This window comes from Cornus florida, unplaced genomic scaffold, assembly GCF_030987335.1.
Source record: "Cornus florida cultivar Cherokee Brave unplaced genomic scaffold, ASM3098733v1 CherokeeBrave_3.0.0_Hap2_Chr01, whole genome shotgun sequence".
NCBI classification, from domain to species: Eukaryota; Viridiplantae; Streptophyta; class Magnoliopsida; order Cornales; family Cornaceae; genus Cornus; species Cornus florida.
In genome coordinates this window covers 111053624-111071271 of record NW_026775571.1, presented here as the reverse complement: position 1 = coordinate 111071271, position 17648 = coordinate 111053624, and the positions used below count along the sequence as shown (strand labels likewise).

The 17648-nt window shown below is 36.7% G+C and overlaps 2 protein-coding genes across 3 annotated transcripts; one reads left to right on the top strand and one right to left on the bottom strand.

Moving 5' to 3' along the window:
* Nucleotides 1-312: 312 nt before the first annotated feature.
* Nucleotides 313-4159, top strand: LOC132313814 (uncharacterized). Its single transcript, XM_059812757.1, has 6 exons — nt 313-455; nt 904-1078; nt 1402-2031; nt 2827-3268; nt 3416-3497; nt 3700-4159. The coding sequence occupies exons 1-6, from the start codon at nt 426-428 to the stop codon at nt 3904-3906; spliced, it is 1566 nt and encodes a 521-aa protein (XP_059668740.1). The 5' UTR covers nt 313-425; the 3' UTR covers nt 3907-4159.
* A 3565-nt stretch (nt 4160-7724) lies between these two features.
* LOC132313800 (auxin response factor 6-like) lies at nt 7725-17035 on the bottom strand. 2 transcript variants are annotated; one of them, XM_059812751.1, is made up of 13 exons: nt 16034-17033; nt 15193-15305; nt 12820-12918; nt 12671-12727; nt 12434-12589; nt 12250-12334; nt 11141-11231; nt 10590-10754; nt 10389-10511; nt 9891-9966; nt 9586-9733; nt 8198-9369; nt 7725-7919 (listed from the first exon to the last, which is right to left on the bottom strand). In XM_059812751.1, the coding sequence occupies exons 1-13, from the start codon at nt 16065-16067 to the stop codon at nt 7725-7727; spliced, it is 2514 nt and encodes an 837-aa protein (XP_059668734.1). In that variant the 5' UTR covers nt 16068-17033. The 2 variants fall into 2 exon arrangements, with proteins under 2 accessions (XP_059668734.1, XP_059668731.1); XM_059812748.1 differs by having other exon boundaries at nt 10389-10754; nt 16034-17035.
* Nucleotides 17036-17648: the final 613 nt, after the last annotated feature.

Here is a 17648-nt window from a genome sequence, read left to right as displayed (position 1 = left end):
GCCGTTCTTTGTGCACCAAAAGTCACCAAATTCGAAGATATTTTCATTTTCAAAATTAAAAAATAAAAAATCTAGGCAACCAAGTCACATCTCCTATTCATTTTAGTCAACATGAAATAAATACTAGTATTAAAATCATTCCTCTTATTTATTTTAGTGAAAATGAAATTACAAAAATCTTTTCTATTTCAGTCAAAATGAAATAAATATGCTAGATAGGAAAGTAAGATAACTGAAAAATCGGCGAGTAAATGTCAATAAATCGGTGAAAAATCGCCGACCCAAGATCTAGTCTTGTAACTCCTGTCGGCTTCTAAACACTGAGCAGAGACTGTTACTCTCGACCCTCTAAATAGCCTTGGCCTCGCCTGCCTTTTCTCCATCCCGAAGAGAGAGATTAGAGAGAGAAAGACAGAGAAGATCTAATGGAGTACGAGAGGATTCACAAAGTCCAGGTAATTGCTTCTTTGTGCAAGCTAATGAATATATAAAGGACTAGTCGTCTATATTTTACTGTACATTTGAAGCCAACACAAGAAAATTGGAGCTATTGATCTGTGTTGTCACTCTGATCATTTTTTTCTCATGAACAGTGTTGTTTATTCTGTTGTTTTCTCATATGGGTTTGTGTTTGAATGATTAAATGTGAGTGAAAAATGAGTTCTTCAATAGGATTAAGCTTATTCGGAGTTTCCAAAGATATATATACACATATATATATAGTTAAGATGAATGTACCAATTTGATTTTCTATTCAAATTGGCTTCATAGATTCATGGGTTTGTTTCTACTCAAATGATTTTTTGTAAAGTTGAAAACTTTTTGAAATTTTCTTGGTAGACTCTGTGTTTATAGGTGTTGAATTTGGATTTAATTGTTTGAACATTTTGTTGATTAATGCAGACTGGTATAATTTCTCCAAGTAAATTGAGGATGAAGCTAATGGGTCCTCACCATCAGAGAAAGAAAGATGGATCAAATAGTAATTCTTCAAGAACATCCCCTTCTAAGCTTGAAGATTCTGAGTTTTTCAAGAACAGCTTGTTAGCCTGCAATGATGGAGAATTTGATGAGGAAGGTATGTAAATCACTCCAACTCGGTTTAACCCCAAAACCCATGCGTGCAAACTGTTTTTCATTAATTTAGGTAAAAATAATAATGTTTTTCATTAGAACACGCGCGCCAAATCAATTCAAACTAGTTTATTTGTTGGTGCTTATTGAAAATGGTTTTTAAAATTTTTATCACTTGAATAGAACATATGTGTTCAATTGCAGCACCAAAGATTAGTTTTGTTGTTTGTTCTTATTGGCCTCAGCAATGAACTTTTTCAATTTTCAATCCTCTGCTTCAAACATTAGAACTTTTCTGATTTTGGGCCTATGGCCTTGACTTTGCAGTTTCCAGTTTAGAGGTTTCATCAGTGAAATTGTCCGGTGGTGCTGTGTCGGATGCCGGTCAGGACGATCGGAAATCTAGTCATCCGAGGGAATTTATACAGAGGGATAACGGCGATGGTGGTCGCGTTAAAGTGCAACAATTTTTAAAGACTGATGGGGGTAATTCAAGTTCAATTCACCCAGTGAGAGCATTGGAAGACGAAAATCTTGATTATGATAGTAATGCTAGTTCATCTAGCTTTGAGTTTCATAAAGCGGAGAGATCACTGCACAATGCAATGGCAAGGTCGCTGTCGAGACCTATGTCATCAAAGTGGAATGATGCAGAGAAATGGATAATGAATAGGCAAAATGTGCAAGCTAATTATTCTAAGAAAACTCATTTACAAAGTCAAGCAAATCGGTTGCCTATGACAAACATGATGAGGGTTGCTCCTGATTGTGCTAGTTATGATCAAAAGTTATCGATTAAGCGGGTTGATTTCTGTCAATCCCATGGTGCACACACCATGGCGAGTCAAACAAATGGGGCGAATGCGTCAATTGATTGGTGTCCTCAAAGTAAGGATTTGAAGGAAGTGGATGATAGAGACTTATCTTGTACAAAGAGTTCCACAGCAGATGCAGCAGGTAATTCTACTTAAAACAGATCATAGGTTGAGAATAGAAAAAGAGTTCTTTGTGCATTTTGGATTGATTTTTGATGATATTTATGTTTTCTCTTTCTTGGAAAAATTAATTTAGAGACACTTCTTCAAATATTTTCTGTTAATATATGCAGGGCAGAGCTGCATTTTCCTCAGAAAATTTCATTTCAGATGCATTGCATAAATATATTTGATAAATGCATGACATCTAACTAAATGATACGAATTTCACTTGATCATTCAATGTAAAGAACACATACTTGTACGAAAAGTTTGTGGTAAAACTTATCAATCAGGGAGAGTGGATTGAGAAGTTTATTAATCTGCATGCCTTCCACAGTAGGCCAAAACTAGTGGCTTTAAACACAAACGCTCGGTGTTGATCTCTCAATCCCCAAAGTAGATTTCTTGGTCCCCATTTGTAACTGTTGTGCTGTGGACTTTCAAAAATGGGCAAAAAGGTCCTGGGGGAGTAAAATAATTAAGCTTGTAGGTGTGAAAGAGTAACACAGATTATATTGATGTTTATATGGAAGCTATAAATCATCTACGTTCATTGGCCGACATATCATTCAATCTGTGCAGCAAAGGATATTAGTAGTTTTGATTCTCATGTGTGCACAAACTTCATAACTTCCTCTCCCAGAAAATTTCTTCTAGGCTTCATTTTTTTTTTCTTTCTTGTAGATAAACCATAATTTCTTCAATGGACTCTTTTGTGTATTGTTCAGGATGGGATTCTTTTTCTCATGCTTGGTTTTGATGATTAATCATGCAGTTGTAAAGGCCATAAGATCAGTTTCAATGAGAGACATGGGAACGGAGATGACACCCATTCCAAGTCAAGAGCCTTCAAGGACTGCTACACCTGAGGGGGCAACAACCCCACTCCGCAGCCCAATGTCTTCGGTCCCATCTACACCTCGAAGAGGAGCACCGGCACCCACACCTATGGAGCACACCACCGATGACGAATCACAACGTGCAACAGAAAATAGCAAAAAGGAATTGTCAGAGCAAGAATTAAAGCTCAAGACAAGGAGAGAGATAGTAGCCCTTGGCGTCCAACTTGGGAAGGCGAATATTGCTGCCTGGGCAAGTAAAGATGAGAAGGAAAAGAATGCCTCTGCAGTCGAAGTCAGTGAGGAACTTAAAAGGATCGAATTCGAAGAACGTGCAGCTGCCTGGGAGGATGCTGAGAAATCTAAACACAATGCAAGGTTTCTGCTTATTACCCTCATGCTTGTACAGTGTTGTACTAATCTAAACAATTATGCTTGTAAAGACCAAAGGTTTCATTTTCAGCTTTAAACTATATATTCCACTTTTTAAAAAAGATTTTGACAATAGTGTGATAAAAATTTCAGATATAAGCGGGAAGAAATTAGAATTCAAGCGTGGGAAAGTCAGCAGAAAGCAAAACTTGAAGCAGAGATGAGGAGAGCAGAGGTATTTTGAGATTCCTTTTCCCATTATCTGTATTATATTAACGCAACATAAATCATGACATTTGAAAGCTTGTTTCATATTCTTTGAACAAAAATGAACCTGATTAGAACTCAGTAACTTGTAAAAGCTGCAGAGTGCAATGAAGATTCATTAAGATTTTCAAATTTTATGAGCTGTAATTAAAACGTGTTACAACTTTTAGGCACAAGTTGAACAAATGAGAGAACATGCTCAAGCAAAGATGGTGAAGAAGATTGCAATGTCAAGGGAAAGATCAGAAGAAAAACGGACTGCAGCAGAAGCCAGAAGAAATCGACATGCTGAAAAAACCGCAGCTCAGGCTGAATACATTCGTCAAACAGGTCAACTTCCTACATCCCCTTTCGTCTGTTGTGGATGGTTGAGATAAAACTAGGAAACATAGCAGATAGGATGTTCCGTTCTTATACAACCACTTAGCTGATGTAGCATCTTCTGTAATCCACCTTGGGTTCATCTTTGTAGTGTAGTTATGCAATCCATCCTTGTACTTACTGAACAACTTGAGTGTAAGTTTTTACAGAAAGTGAATCATGCAATTGATGTCTACATTATGACTTCTTCTCCTAAACCTAAATGATATAAATGTTACATGAATGAATATGAAAAATGGTTGGTTGGATTTTCAGTGACCTATATACCACAATTTTCCTGTTTTTCCAATAATACTAATGCGATGGCAATGACATGATCGTCCATAATAATTGGTAGGGGTAAAGATGGAGTTTGGGACAATGAGAACTTAGAAAAGGGGGACCTAATAGCTCAACTAGGTCATGTAGTCAAAGAGTTCGAGCTCTGCTTGAACCCGATTCGAGCTCCTACACGACTCGTTGGTTGTTTTTGCTGTCAAAAGCTTTCCACAGCCAAGCCATTTTTCATGCTGCTCGTTTTTGCTGTCAAAAGCTTTCCACAGCCAAGCCATTTTTCATGCTGCTCCTCCTCCGTTGCTAACTAACTGGTATTTCAGTTTATAGACCTTTAATAAAGCCAACAAGTATTCTGGTTCATGCATGTTGTCGACACCACCATTGCTGTTTTTCATGCATGGCTTCAGTCCAATATATTATGAGTAGGGAAGAGATTTCCATTTTTTTCAGTTTTCCCCAGAACAAAAGGTGGAAGTATAAGAGGGCCTTAAGTTATATTTATGGTTATTACAAGTATTTGGACTTTCCCTTCACCCACAATATCACATCACAAGGAGATTGCAAACTGAAACTGCACTTCCCTTCCCTTTCCATATATCCCCATGATTAATTAACCAATATTTACCAAAGGCAAGGTGTAGCCTAATGGTACTCTCTTATCTTTGAAAGGAGAAAGTCCAGATATTGCGGGTGCGTGAGTATATTTCTTGTCAATAAAAAAAATAATAATAATAATAATCAATAATTTATTTTGAAGCTTCCAAAATCAAAGAAATCAACACGATGCAAACATCCTTTCAGCAGTACTCTTGGTTCATTTTTCACAATAATTATGGTAATAATAATAATTGAGATGCCTATAACACTAACAAAGAATCACCGCGGATTCAAAGCATCCATTGGTAACGATAATAATGTCATTGTCAATTTTTTTTTTTTTTTGGTGGTTTACGAGAAAACTCAATTCAATTGCACAAAAAAGTCACAGAAGAAAAAAAAAAAAAAAACCCCAAAAAGAAAATATATATATATATATATATACATGCTAAATTAATAAAAGCATACTTCACATTAGATTTGGTCAATGGTAAAAATGGTTGAGTTGGAGGACAAAGTCACTTTGCATCAAAAGTATAGTTTGTTTTTTAACTTTCCCTTCCAATGGGTGGGGTATACAAATTGCAATGGGTGATGATGATTTTGTCCTTACTTTCCGAAAAATAAAGAGATGATTTTGTCCTCAGGCTGTGAGCCTCAATTTCAAGATTGGCCATTATTCTAGCTGAACCCAAGAACCAAACCCAACCTACAAACACCCCTTGCCTTTGCACTACGACCATTCTGACTTCCTTGTGTTTGGACAAAACAAATCTATCATAAATCATAACCCAACCTCCAACCTCCAAAACTCAACTTTGCTACATCTCCATACAGTTCCATTCTCTACCATCTTCACTTGCACAAAAAACTTTGATTTATTGTCCTCTTTCCGTGGACACCTGAAGCCAATTCTTTCCTCATCGTGTTCATCTCCCCTAAGACCATCACCGACCCGGGCTTGCTTGGTGAAGTTTTCTAAGAATAGTTTTTGCTTTTTAGGAACTATAAAAATCTAGAAAACTATACAAAAACCTAATCGGCTGAGAGTTTTTTAAAAATTAAATTCAAAAAATACATATGTGTAGAAAACTGTCTTTTATAATTATCTGAAAATAATTTTTTAATTGTTCAGATCTGTTTTCTAAATGACAAACCAAGCAGGCCCGCGATATCCAATAAGCTTGCACTTCCAGCCGATCATGAAACGAAGCAGCCAACATGGCAAAACGCGCCACAAATATTTAAACAAGATGAAAACCTTGGTGGTTGCTGGGGGTCAACACAGCGCTCCTTTGTTGAAAAACAAAGGCCTCCCAACCCTCACAAAGAAATAGGGTTGTTGGTAGTCCATCCCTACCCCTTTAATTGGGGACCATTATTGTTTTGTTGATATATAATTGCCTGCCTTGTCACCATTCCATCCCCTCCTCTTAAAAGGTCCTTTCTAATTTCCACAACTTGAGTGAGCTGTCAACACACATTAATATAATAAGATACTACTACTACTACTACAAGATAAGCTCTAAGTCGGCCTTCATACATACCAAAACCTGTCCCACAATTAAAAACAAAAAAACAAAAAAGGGTCCAGCTTTGATCTCCCAAATAAACTTGAAAATATATCTTCACAGGCACAATCCGAGTGTGTAAAGAAATGAAACAGTAACCATACACATGATACACAAAGCCTGTCCCACAATTAAAAACAGTCCAGCTTTGATGTCCCTATATATTGACTTGAAAATATCATGATGAACACAAGTGTGTAAAGAAGTGGACAGTAAGCATACAAATAATACACAGGAAAAGTAGGGACACATGAGGTACCATTACAATGTCAGATCTACGAAGGATCGCATGGGCCCTTTTTGTGTGTGCGCGTGGAATTGATTGCATTTCATTTTCAATTCAACTTTTAGGTCAGAAACCCAGCTCCACCAAATGGGAAGTAATCACATATATAGACGGGTCTGGTTGCTTTGACGGTAAAAGAGATCATCCAAGACAAATTGTGAATTGTATATAACTATATAACCATTCAACACAAGACTTCAGGAGATGATCAATTACATGCAAATCATTCCTTTTCAATGGGAACACTGAAAAACCGCTACATCTTGTCTGTGCATACATTTGAACACATCAGTACAGGAAATTAATCTAAATTGAAAAGAAGCACAGAATACAAAAATGTGTGTGTGAGGGAGAGACCCTTCCACATGTCCCGACTCCTAAAAACATTTTGCTACATATCAACTCCAAATCCAAAAAGATTGGATGTCGATTAAATTCGAGTTAAAATCAATTCCCTTGCAATCATAAACAGATTGCCAGAGGATGAAAACAACCATCTTCACAAACATATTCTGCTAATTAATACCATTGATGTATATTCCAAAAGCATAGAAGCAGGGAGAGATCATAATAGCATAATTACAGTATTAAGCTTATATGAGCTTAATCTAGGATTACACGATCCTTCCTATCATGTAAGAATTGGAAGAAATGATAATATTACAGTAGAGATGATTTTTTTTAACTGGTTCAACCGTTGCAATAATCAAGAGAACCGAGTGCTCAAATTTCATGACTCCTGTTGGCTTGCATAGTCATCGCAGCCGCCATTGAGAGATTCTGAATCGGGAGATTTGGGACAGAGTTTAGAAGTTCCAGACCTCGTTTGCCCATCTGCTGCACTTCTTGTGGCGAGAGGATCTTGATACACCAAACACTGTTTACAAACTCCCTGCCATTGAAAGAAAGCAAAAAAAGAAGCATAAAATATATGAGGTGAAGAGATGGCATTTGAATAACCAAGATTTAGGTCTGAAACTTATTAGATGCAACTCATTCCTCTTCATTAATAGTCCAAACAACTTGCAAGCTGTGGAAATATTAGTCAAATTTGTGCATCATAAAAACAGTAAAGATGGGAAACTCACTGCCAGGGGTCATCACCGAGGAGAAGAACATCATTCTCCCGGTCAACGAATACAAGCTGCCAGCCTGATCTCACAGGGTCCTCCAACTGGCCTTCAAGGCCAAACAAGCGAGCAAGCTCACCGCGCAGCTCATGGTAGCTGCTGAATTTGGTGATATCAAGTGACCTTCCGAAGGACCCTGACTTGTAAACCTGTCAGTAAAAATAACAGTTATATTAAAAACTAAGAAAGGAAATAGAGATACTTATTAAAGCTGTGGCCAGATCACGAACATAGCAACAAACAAGGAAACTAACTTAGCAAGAAAAGTTATTGTGGGGTTTGGGAGAGGGAGGACTACATGAGAACTACAAATCAAATCACCAGGAATGCTCGTAAAGAAACAGGACAAGCAATCTACATCCATAAAGCACATCCGAAGTATTGAATCAGCATAATACACATACATAAACCAAATGTGACAACTCACCTTAACATAGGAGGTTTTAGTTGGTGGGTTTGCTGGATCCAAATTTTCAGGAGACTGCAGGAAACCCGAGTCATCAATACAACTAGAAGGTGTGGATGCTGGATTAAAAGAAAGATCAGTGCCTGTAGTACTTAAATAATTCGAAGAAGAAAATGGTATGGTTGTGGAATCACTATCACTACCAACTCCCCTAAGGCCGGACATCCCATTCTGCATTAGAAGAGCTGAGGAATCTATATTAAACCCAAATAAAGTATGGCTCTGGGGATCATTGCTCCCTTCTTGATCAATTGAACACTCTCTGCCAGGAAATGGCGGCAATGAAACAGTATTCTGAGAGATGTCTGTATTGGAGGGTCCCAAATGTTCCACCTGGGGCAAAATACATTGTGATTGTCCAGAGGGAAGAAGAGGATCGATCGCAACACGCTTTGCTGGCCAGCCTGCAGAAGACAACAGGGCATCGTTTCTACGGATGTTGAGCAGGTGGGATGTTTCATCCTGGGAGAGTGAACCCAAAAGACACTGTAGTGGAGAAACAATAGGACCGGTAGCAGGGTTCCCATTTGAGCTTGAAAGGCTCTGCTGATGGCACATGGAAGAGATGGCTTGCAATGAGGATGACTGGGCTTGAGAGCTTGAATCAAACTGAGACGGGTTAGAGACAACACCTAAAGTGTGCTGATGATTAACCATTTGCCGCTGCTGTTGCTGTTGTTGTGATAGCGGTGGCTGCTGCTGCTGTTGATCAGTGAATGAATGCTGGTGCTGCAATTGTTGTGGAAGAAGACGAGACAGATAAAGATCCTGGGAATGGGACTGGTTCTCCTGAACACCTTGAAGAAAGGTGGGTAGAGGCATAGACTGCTGCAACATTTGGGGCTGCATTAATACAGGTGGTCTGTTGGGGACACTTTGGGCTTGCTGGAATTGCATAACGGATTGAGGTGCCTGTCTAAAAGGATCCACAGCCCTCATCTCTTGAAGATCAGCAGCAGTCACAGCGTCATATATGTCACCTTGCATACCAAGCATGGAGGCATGAAGCCTTGGCTGCATCCAGGGAGAGACACCAATTCCCTGAAAGTTGAGAGATTGGATCCCACAGTCCCCATTATCTCCACGAAGCCACATGAGTGGATTATTCATTCCCAGATCTTGATCCTTGATTCCTTGGGGCAACAAAAGTTACAGATCAAAATATAAAATTTGCTTTTCGAAATTTAATACTTGATGTTTCATTGAAATAAATGAGACAGGATGTGAAAAAAAAAAAAAAAAAAAGGAAGCAAAGATTATATCTTTTATAAACAGCAAAAATGAGACTACGATAGGATGTAATAGAATTATGAGATATACTGCATTTTCCATCTTTAAGGTAAGCATACCACTGAAAGAGGGCAATCCAGGTGGCCATGGTCGCTTAACTCTGAGGCTGAATGGGGATGGATACAAAGGGAACGTTGTTAGTGGTTCAATCTCCCATAAGGACACTCTCGGCTGCCTTTCCCCAGCTGTAGATTCATCCCAGCCAACCTGCATTAGTCACGTCACAGTTTATCATACTTTATTCATTCTAACCGTCATATTGGTATGAAATTGAAGTAGCAACACAGTTATTTATCAACCGTGTCTTGCTGAAAATCGATAAAAGAATGAACTACAAATCATCATAAAGCAGTGATGAACAAACCTTCAATGAGCGCCAATGTGAGTTTGGCCATCGAACAGGATCCAAGTCACCTATGCCAGTTATAGTGCCCATGCAGCTGAACGAACATAGTTGTTACAACTTTAAACATCCACAACTTTTAGTTTTAAAAGAAGGAATTGATGCTAACAAGAAAAAAGAAAAGCAGCTTGGATACAGAAACATGAAGGTGATAATGACTAAAACCCAAACAACGTTCTTGGTACTAAATCTAGCTACAATTTTACCAACAGAAACCTATTGAATAAAAGAAGAGTAGCTACGTCATATCCAACACTCCATTGTTCCTCGTAAAGACTAATACCAGAAATCAAATGGTTCCAAGGGATCTCTTTGGTAATATTTGCACCTAGAGATATCCCAGATGCAACTCTTTAAAGTTTATTTTCCAATCCTGATCCTCAAAATATAAGAAACAAAACACAAAAAAGCGAGAATAATAGCAACCATAATAGTAATTTAAATATATTTGAAACCTACCGACGAACGCTGGATTCTTCAGTTTCAAACAGCAATCGAAAACGCATGCCAACAGAAACTCGAGTATGATAGACTGCTTTAACATATTTGGCCAGAGGTATGACAAATTCTGATGGGCTAGCCCTGAATTTAAGAGATTGAAAATTACAAATCATGAAAGGCTTCAAAATATATAATTTGCCTACTTGCAACGAAACACACCTTGGATTATAAAAAATGGTGAAGGGACTATTAGTTTTGGCCGCATGAGCTGCTGAAGCAAAAAGCCCCAAGTGCATACTGTCACTTGATATAACCGAAGAAGGCATCATAGTTTGTGGCCGATTAGCATGCCGGATACCAATGAGCAATTGATTCTTCTCATTCCTAAAAAAAAAAAAAAAAAGAAAAAAGAAAAAAGAAAAAGAGAAACAATATTGGCTACATAACTGGTTTGTCTATCAAGTATCGGAAACAATATGGAAAAGAAAAAAGAAGATTTATCATAAAGGGGGAGGAAAAAAATTTGTTACTTCGAAGGTCAACAAAGGAAATACATCTCAAACTCTATTAAATTTTTTTTTTCTTTTTTTCCCTTTTGTCTCCAAGTTAGAATCAGTCAAAGAAATCAGTTTTGAAGATTTATAGTGAACCCAAAAGTCCACATTTGCACAAAACAGATGGGAGATAGTCTCAATCATGGTTCTATTCCTTCGCAACTTTAGGAAGGGACATTGGAGAGAAGGCCAAAACAGAAAAACAGCATTACCTACCATATGAAAAGGACTGAATCACCCGCAACAAGTCTTTTTGCACTTACGAACACACTCCATCCTGTTGTAAGAAGATGCCTCTTCGGCTGGCCTGCCATAAAAGTAGAACCAGCAATTACTAAGAACTCACAACAGGTTTCAAGTAGTCATTTTTCAGAAAGTTGGTGCCAATACTCGGTCAATTCTAGAAACAGGTTTCCGAAATCACTCTCAAAAGATGGCATGAATAAAACCTGAAGACTTAATTTGGCACCCAACTGGAATTTAAATAAAACCTGAAGACTCAAATTTTTTATTTAGAACCTCGATCCTTACAAATCATGCTTTAATTTTTCTGTTCCAGACAGTATACAATAAAGAATCAAACTTCTAAATTGAAATAATGAATAGAAAATACAAATGACAAATGATTAAATTTAATTTTTCTGTTCCTTTGTGAAGTAGGTAGCATTAATGATGTAACCAAATGAAACATGATCAAGTTAACAAATATATAGCTGACACCCTGTAGATTGTGCATTGTAAATGTAAGTTATAACATACTAACGAATAACATGATATTAGACAGTGCATTTTAAATGTAAGCTATATCATTTTTATGCATTGTGGGACAGTTGCAATGAGTGTGATGATCATAAGCGTGAAGACTGAACTTCAATATAAGGTGAAATTTTCCTTTACTCAATATTTAGGAAAAAAAGAAAAGCAAAAAAGAAAAATCAAAAGAACATCACCCCAATTAGGAATACAACTTCATAGCAATTCATTCTCCCTTTCAAGAACCAGATTTTCAAACTCTTCAAGCAAATCGTTTGAATTTCTAGTTCAAACTTAAACCTCCGGTAACTGGAAGGTACAATTATAACAACTGCACTCCGAGTTTCATTTCCAACAACTCAAGGGAGAAAAGTTGGTAACAAGAAGACAATGCCAAGCAAGAAAGAGTGATTGTAAATGCATGCAGGCATAAGGAGGTGGGGATGGGACAAAATGGCCGATCATATCAGTGATAACAAAGAAGGTATTTGACATGCCATATCTGCTCTTTCTTTTCTTTCTTTCTATTTATTTTTTTATTTTTGGTAATAAGTTCTCATTAGAAAACTCACCACGAAATACATGTCTAAATTTCCATTCATTATCATGCAGATCCCGTGCAATTAGCTCTTGAGCTGGAGGCTGCTGGGAGAAGTCCTGTTGGATAAGAGTATTATCTCAGACATACAAGGGATTCAAGTGTATGGAAATCATAAAACTGGACAGTTTAATTCTAGAGCAGCTAAAAAGATTTACCAGTGGAGGAAACACTTTTTCAGCTGCCCGGCGAGGAACTGAAAACCCTCCATGAGTACTTGTGTCACTGGCTGTCAATGTTTTGCAGAAATAATTTGTAGGCTGTTTACTGGGGGCACCCAAATCTGCTAGAAGGAAGGCATCCTTTTGCTCTTGCTAAAAAAAATGTTTATTTAGGGGGAAAAAAGAAGACAAGAAGACTCGAAAATAGAACTTAATTTAGACTAACAAGCATACCTGGCTCAGTGGTTGCAAGGTCATTTGAGCATATACCTCATCTGTCTCCACATCTGCCTGTATGAACAAAAAAAAAAAAAAAATTGAGTCTCCAGAGATCAGCTTGTAAAAGTATTCAGAACCAAGAAATGAAACCAATGATTCCTTACATGCATGGTCACATTGTGAAGCTGACATATGAGTTGTGGAGGTAAGCTTGGGTAGTTAGGGATATGGGCATCAACTTCCTCGTTCGTCGATGCAACAACCTATATAGAATGCATAAAATTGTTGGATGTCATATTACTAAAATTTGTATTTCAATGTGCATAACATATGGCACTCAAAATTAAGTGTTAAAATAAAACCATATTGATTCTTTAATAATTTTTTGCTATGTAAGCAAGATATTAATTGCTTGCATAAAACCAGATTGACGGGAATGTTTGATTGGTGGAGAGACCAGATAAGCTTTGAGCTCAGTGCATGTTAAATACACTTAATTGAGTAGGGAATAGTATAAGATTTTCCTATTTCATTTGAGAACTGTGTTACATGGATTCCTCTAAATGCGTAAAGTACCCGTGTCAGATATATGACTTAGACATGGGTATGAAATATGTGCTCGACACTTTTGGTTGTACATGCACCTAATAATCATTTCAATATGTTCAATTTGTTGCATTTTTGCTTCAAAATGAGTTGTCAAAGTAGAACACTTTATGTTGCATAAAAATACCATTTTATCCTAGAAACTGTAAGAACAATATTAAAAATAAGAATTTTTAGTTGAGGGGTTCTCTTCCGAAAAGAATTTCCTTTGATGTATGATTAGTTAATTTGTAAAACATGGTGAAAATTAAAAGTTTTATAGTTAAAATAACCTAAATCTTAGTTTTGATTAAAAAGCCACATTTGAAACTCATATATTGTGTAAAACCTGGTCTAAATTGTTTACAAAAGTTCCTATATATTAACAATATGGAACCATGGGTTTTGGTGGAAAAATTAAAAAGAAAAACTGATTGAATAAAAAAACACATTTCCATCACATTCCCACTGCATGCCTGCAATAACTTACATGATTTGAATCAAAATTCAATGGGTAATATTTACCCTAAAGGTTTGTAGTTCAAGTTGGTTTAGACCAGATCAAAACAAAAGACAGATGAATATAGTAATTGCAGTCTCTCCGCTAAGCCTGGCAAATATTTTTTTTATTTTATTTTCTAGTTGATAATGATATGGCAAGAGAAGGGAGTAGAAGGTATGCATCTTGTGTTCTTACAGATTATAAGATATCACATGCTTCTATATGTGACCAGTGTGTCTAGAACAGGTCCCCTATACCTGATATCATTTTAAATAGTCGTGTTGAAATCATATATACATATGCGTACAATTAGCACATAAAATTGCTAAAGTCCTTACAGATTCGGTTTTTAAGAATAGAAAATGAAAACTAATAACATCTTGTATCTTTTCAAGAAATCACCATATATTATCACGAGTGGAGACAAGTAGGGTCAAAATAAATATATCAAAAACACTTGCTGAAAAATAAATACATAAACACAAAAAAGCTGAAGATTTTCATATATATATATATATATGCAGTTGTCATATCATTTAGCTGAAGACGTGGATATTTATACTCAGGGACTATGTTACCTGGCTCGGGTGAGTGCACCGGGTGCGTGTGTGTGTCCAAATCTTGGGATAACGGGATGTGTTCAAATGTTAGATATAGGTATGTAGACACGTACTACACATGAAAATACATTATATGTTTCACTATAATGTAGTGTTTAATGATATTATTTTATAAGAATATACTTAACTATTATTCAAACTGGGATGTGGTACAAGAAAAGGGTTTCCATCTATCTCGTAGATAGAAACTTATCATTTTTTCATTGGCAAAAAACAAACTCACACACCCACTTTTTGCCCCTATGGGGACTTTAACCCTCAACTTCTACTTTGGAAGGTGAAGAAGTATCACTAGGCTACAAGGCCCTTGCAATAGCCAAGTTGGTACAAGCCCTCCTCTCAAAAGGGGAGGTCAGGAGTTTGAGCCTCAGTGAAGGCATGGGTGTGTGTGTTTGCTTAACCTTCTAGAAAACTTATCTTTGCTATGAAATTTGATTTTTTCTTCTTCTTCAATCATGCTAAGTGAAGGGTCAGGGTGTCCAATCTGGGTTCATGTGCAGGACATATATCCTGTACCTATACCCATATTGTATCACGTCAACACAGGTACATGAAGGAAAATAGATCAGGACTAGCAACTTAGCAGAGAACTTTTGAAGCCCTTTGTTACAGTTGAAGGGTACTACTCTTAAATACTATAGAATTTATTACAGATTTCATTTTAATAATAGAAAGAAGAATGCATATATAGATCCACCACGATACAACATTTTCTTTAACCCAGAAATTAGAGTAAGTATATGCTCTTTGCTGAGAAAATACAAATAAACAAATTGCCTACATTGCATGGATCAATTTCAAAATATAACCACCAATCCACATGAACTGACCTGCTCACTATGACCCTGAGGGAGATATACTACACGGCTTCCAGCAACAGGTAGGGAAACGAGAGGACCCGCACATGCATGCCAAAGTTCGGAATTTAGACATATATTCTCCCCTGAAAATTTAAATCCATAGCATTATCAATTTCAAGAAAAGAACAACAATTTGGGTTTCAATGTCTTATTACAGAAACACCAATTAGACAATTCCAAGTCTGCACAAACTTCCATCTCAAGGAATTTCAATAATGAAAAGGATTTCCGGAGATAGGAAACATGCGTCCCAATTGCTCAGGGTCATCAGCTTGAGCCAAGCTGAACAGCCTACTTAACTACTCTATGAGGATTCTCCCAGAATTATATGCCTACGGTAATCATATTATTATATGAGGATGCAAATGCTGCAGCAATTTCATTTGTATGCTGAAATTTAAATGTTCTGAACCTGAATGAATGAAGGGAAGATGACATACCAAAACCAGAACCAGAAAAAAAGAAGACAGAAACCCAAGAAATACAGTGCTGCTAATGATGTCTCAGATCCCAAAAACATAGTGTGAATTCACTCCAAGAATTTAGTTTAGAGCAAGAAGCTAAAGCAATTATCTCTTGCAACTGAATTAAGTGCTACAGATTTACTCTAATCCCAGAAAATAAATGAAAAAGACAGACCCAGGAAACTAAAGTGCAAACAATGACATCCATGCGACCTGACTCATGAAGTGAAGTCACCCCAACAAGAAGTCATACTCTATTTTAACTACAGAAAGGAAAAAACAAGTTCAACCGAGTAAATGAACCAAACCAGAAACACACCAAATATACAAGCAAACAAAAAGCGTACCTTCAGGCGACAAACCATTAGAAAAGCGCCTCATAATTGCAGAGTTAACAAAAAAATTATAACCCCAAATTTGGAGTCACAAAACCAAACCCGAAACTAGTAGTATCACCAACAATTCAGTACTAGGTAGCCCAAAAGAAGACACCCACAGAGCTGAACAACCGCTTCATCCACTTCCTTCCCACTTAAAAACACCATCATACATTAACTGTGCCCTCCCAAAATCCACCCAAATCTGAATGTACTATGCAAAATTACCACCTCCTACCAACCAGATTTGGTGCTAAGAAACAATGATTCCATTATCTTCAACCAAACCACGATGGGTTTCAGCTTCATCCGTTCTTGATCTTCTTCGTCCAAACCCAAATACACCAATCTGTAATAAAGAACTTCATGTTGACAAATTTTCAACTAATTAACCTGCACATTTCCAGCTCAAGAGTCAAGACCCCAAAAAAAAACCCTCACACAAACCCTTATTGCTTGCTTCAACTCTAGAAACCTCCCGATTCTCATCTACCCGAAGGTCATGAGCTTCTAATTCCTAAAAACATGACGAACTCTTCAGATTTCAGCTTCACTGATCACTCACAGACAATCGAAGCAATAACCACCGAAATACCCTAATTTTGGACTTCAAAGGCACGAAAAACTAATTCAGCAGAAAAACCTTTGAGTAAACCAGATCTCCACACAAAATTGACAGATTCAAGTCAGCAATCGAGCATATTCGTAGCTCATTCAAGCTACACATTACACAATAATATTATTCTCTTCAAAGAAGACTTCCACATACATATATATGTGTGTGTGAAGGGAGTGAGAATGGAAAAAAACTTGGCTTCTGCAATGGGTTTGGAGTGATGGAAATGGAAGGTACTGAGAATACTACCGAATGGGTCTGTTTGTGCCTCTGCTTTTACTTTCTCTCTCATCAATTAACCCAACTGCCATTATTTCTGGATGTCCTTTTATACCATTATAGACCGAGAGACTAGAGAGAGAGAGAGAGAGAGACTGAAAGGGAAAGAGAGAGACGGAGAAAGAGGGAGTATATAGTAGATGGGAAAAAGTGCGTCACGTTAGATTTTTTTTTTTTTTTTTTTTTTTTTTTTTTTTTTTTTCATACAGAGAAATTACGACTTTTTGCGAATGTTTGAGACAATTTAGGAATCTAATAATTAAACCCTCTAAAGCGCACATATTTACAGACTTCTCTTTTGGAAACTCAACAGTTGAAAAGTTTCTAATTGAGGTCCGTTTGGGAGATGCTTTAACCTAAAGAGAACTATTATTTTTGTTTCAGAGTGTGTTTAATATTATTTTAAAACTTGATTGGTAATGTAAATTTATTATAAGATTTTTTAAAATAAAAATATGACAACATATTTGATAAAAAAGGTTGCAAATTTAAAAATTTGAATGGCTAATTAAAAATATTAATTTAGAAAAAATAAAAAATAATTTTCTTATTGAACAATGCTTTGTTATAGTGCGAAATCAAATAAAAGTATCATTTTGATATTTCTGATTTTGGCCTCAGTTTTGAAAGCGTTTCGGTATTATTCAAATGATAGCAAACGTTATCAAATATACTACGTGCTTTTGTTTT

Excerpts from the sequence above, each read along its gene's own strand:
- LOC132313800 (XM_059812748.1), bottom strand. The coding sequence starts at position 16,067 with ATGAGGCGCTTTTCTAATGGTTTGTCGCCTGAAG. Across the intron at positions 12,590-12,670 it reads CCTTGCAACCACTGAGCCAG|CAAGAGCAAAAGGATGCCTT; the intron begins GTATGCTTGTTA and ends CATTTTTTTTAG. Across the intron at positions 9,734-9,890 it reads CACATTGGCGCTCATTGAAG|GTTGGCTGGGATGAATCTAC; the intron begins GTTTGTTCATCA and ends TGACTAATGCAG.
- LOC132313814 (XM_059812757.1), top strand. The coding sequence starts at position 426 with ATGGAGTACGAGAGGATTCACAAAGTCCAG. Across the intron at positions 456-903 it reads AGAGGATTCACAAAGTCCAG|ACTGGTATAATTTCTCCAAG; the intron begins GTAATTGCTTCT and ends TGATTAATGCAG. Across the intron at positions 1,079-1,401 it reads TGGAGAATTTGATGAGGAAG|TTTCCAGTTTAGAGGTTTCA; the intron begins GTATGTAAATCA and ends TTGACTTTGCAG.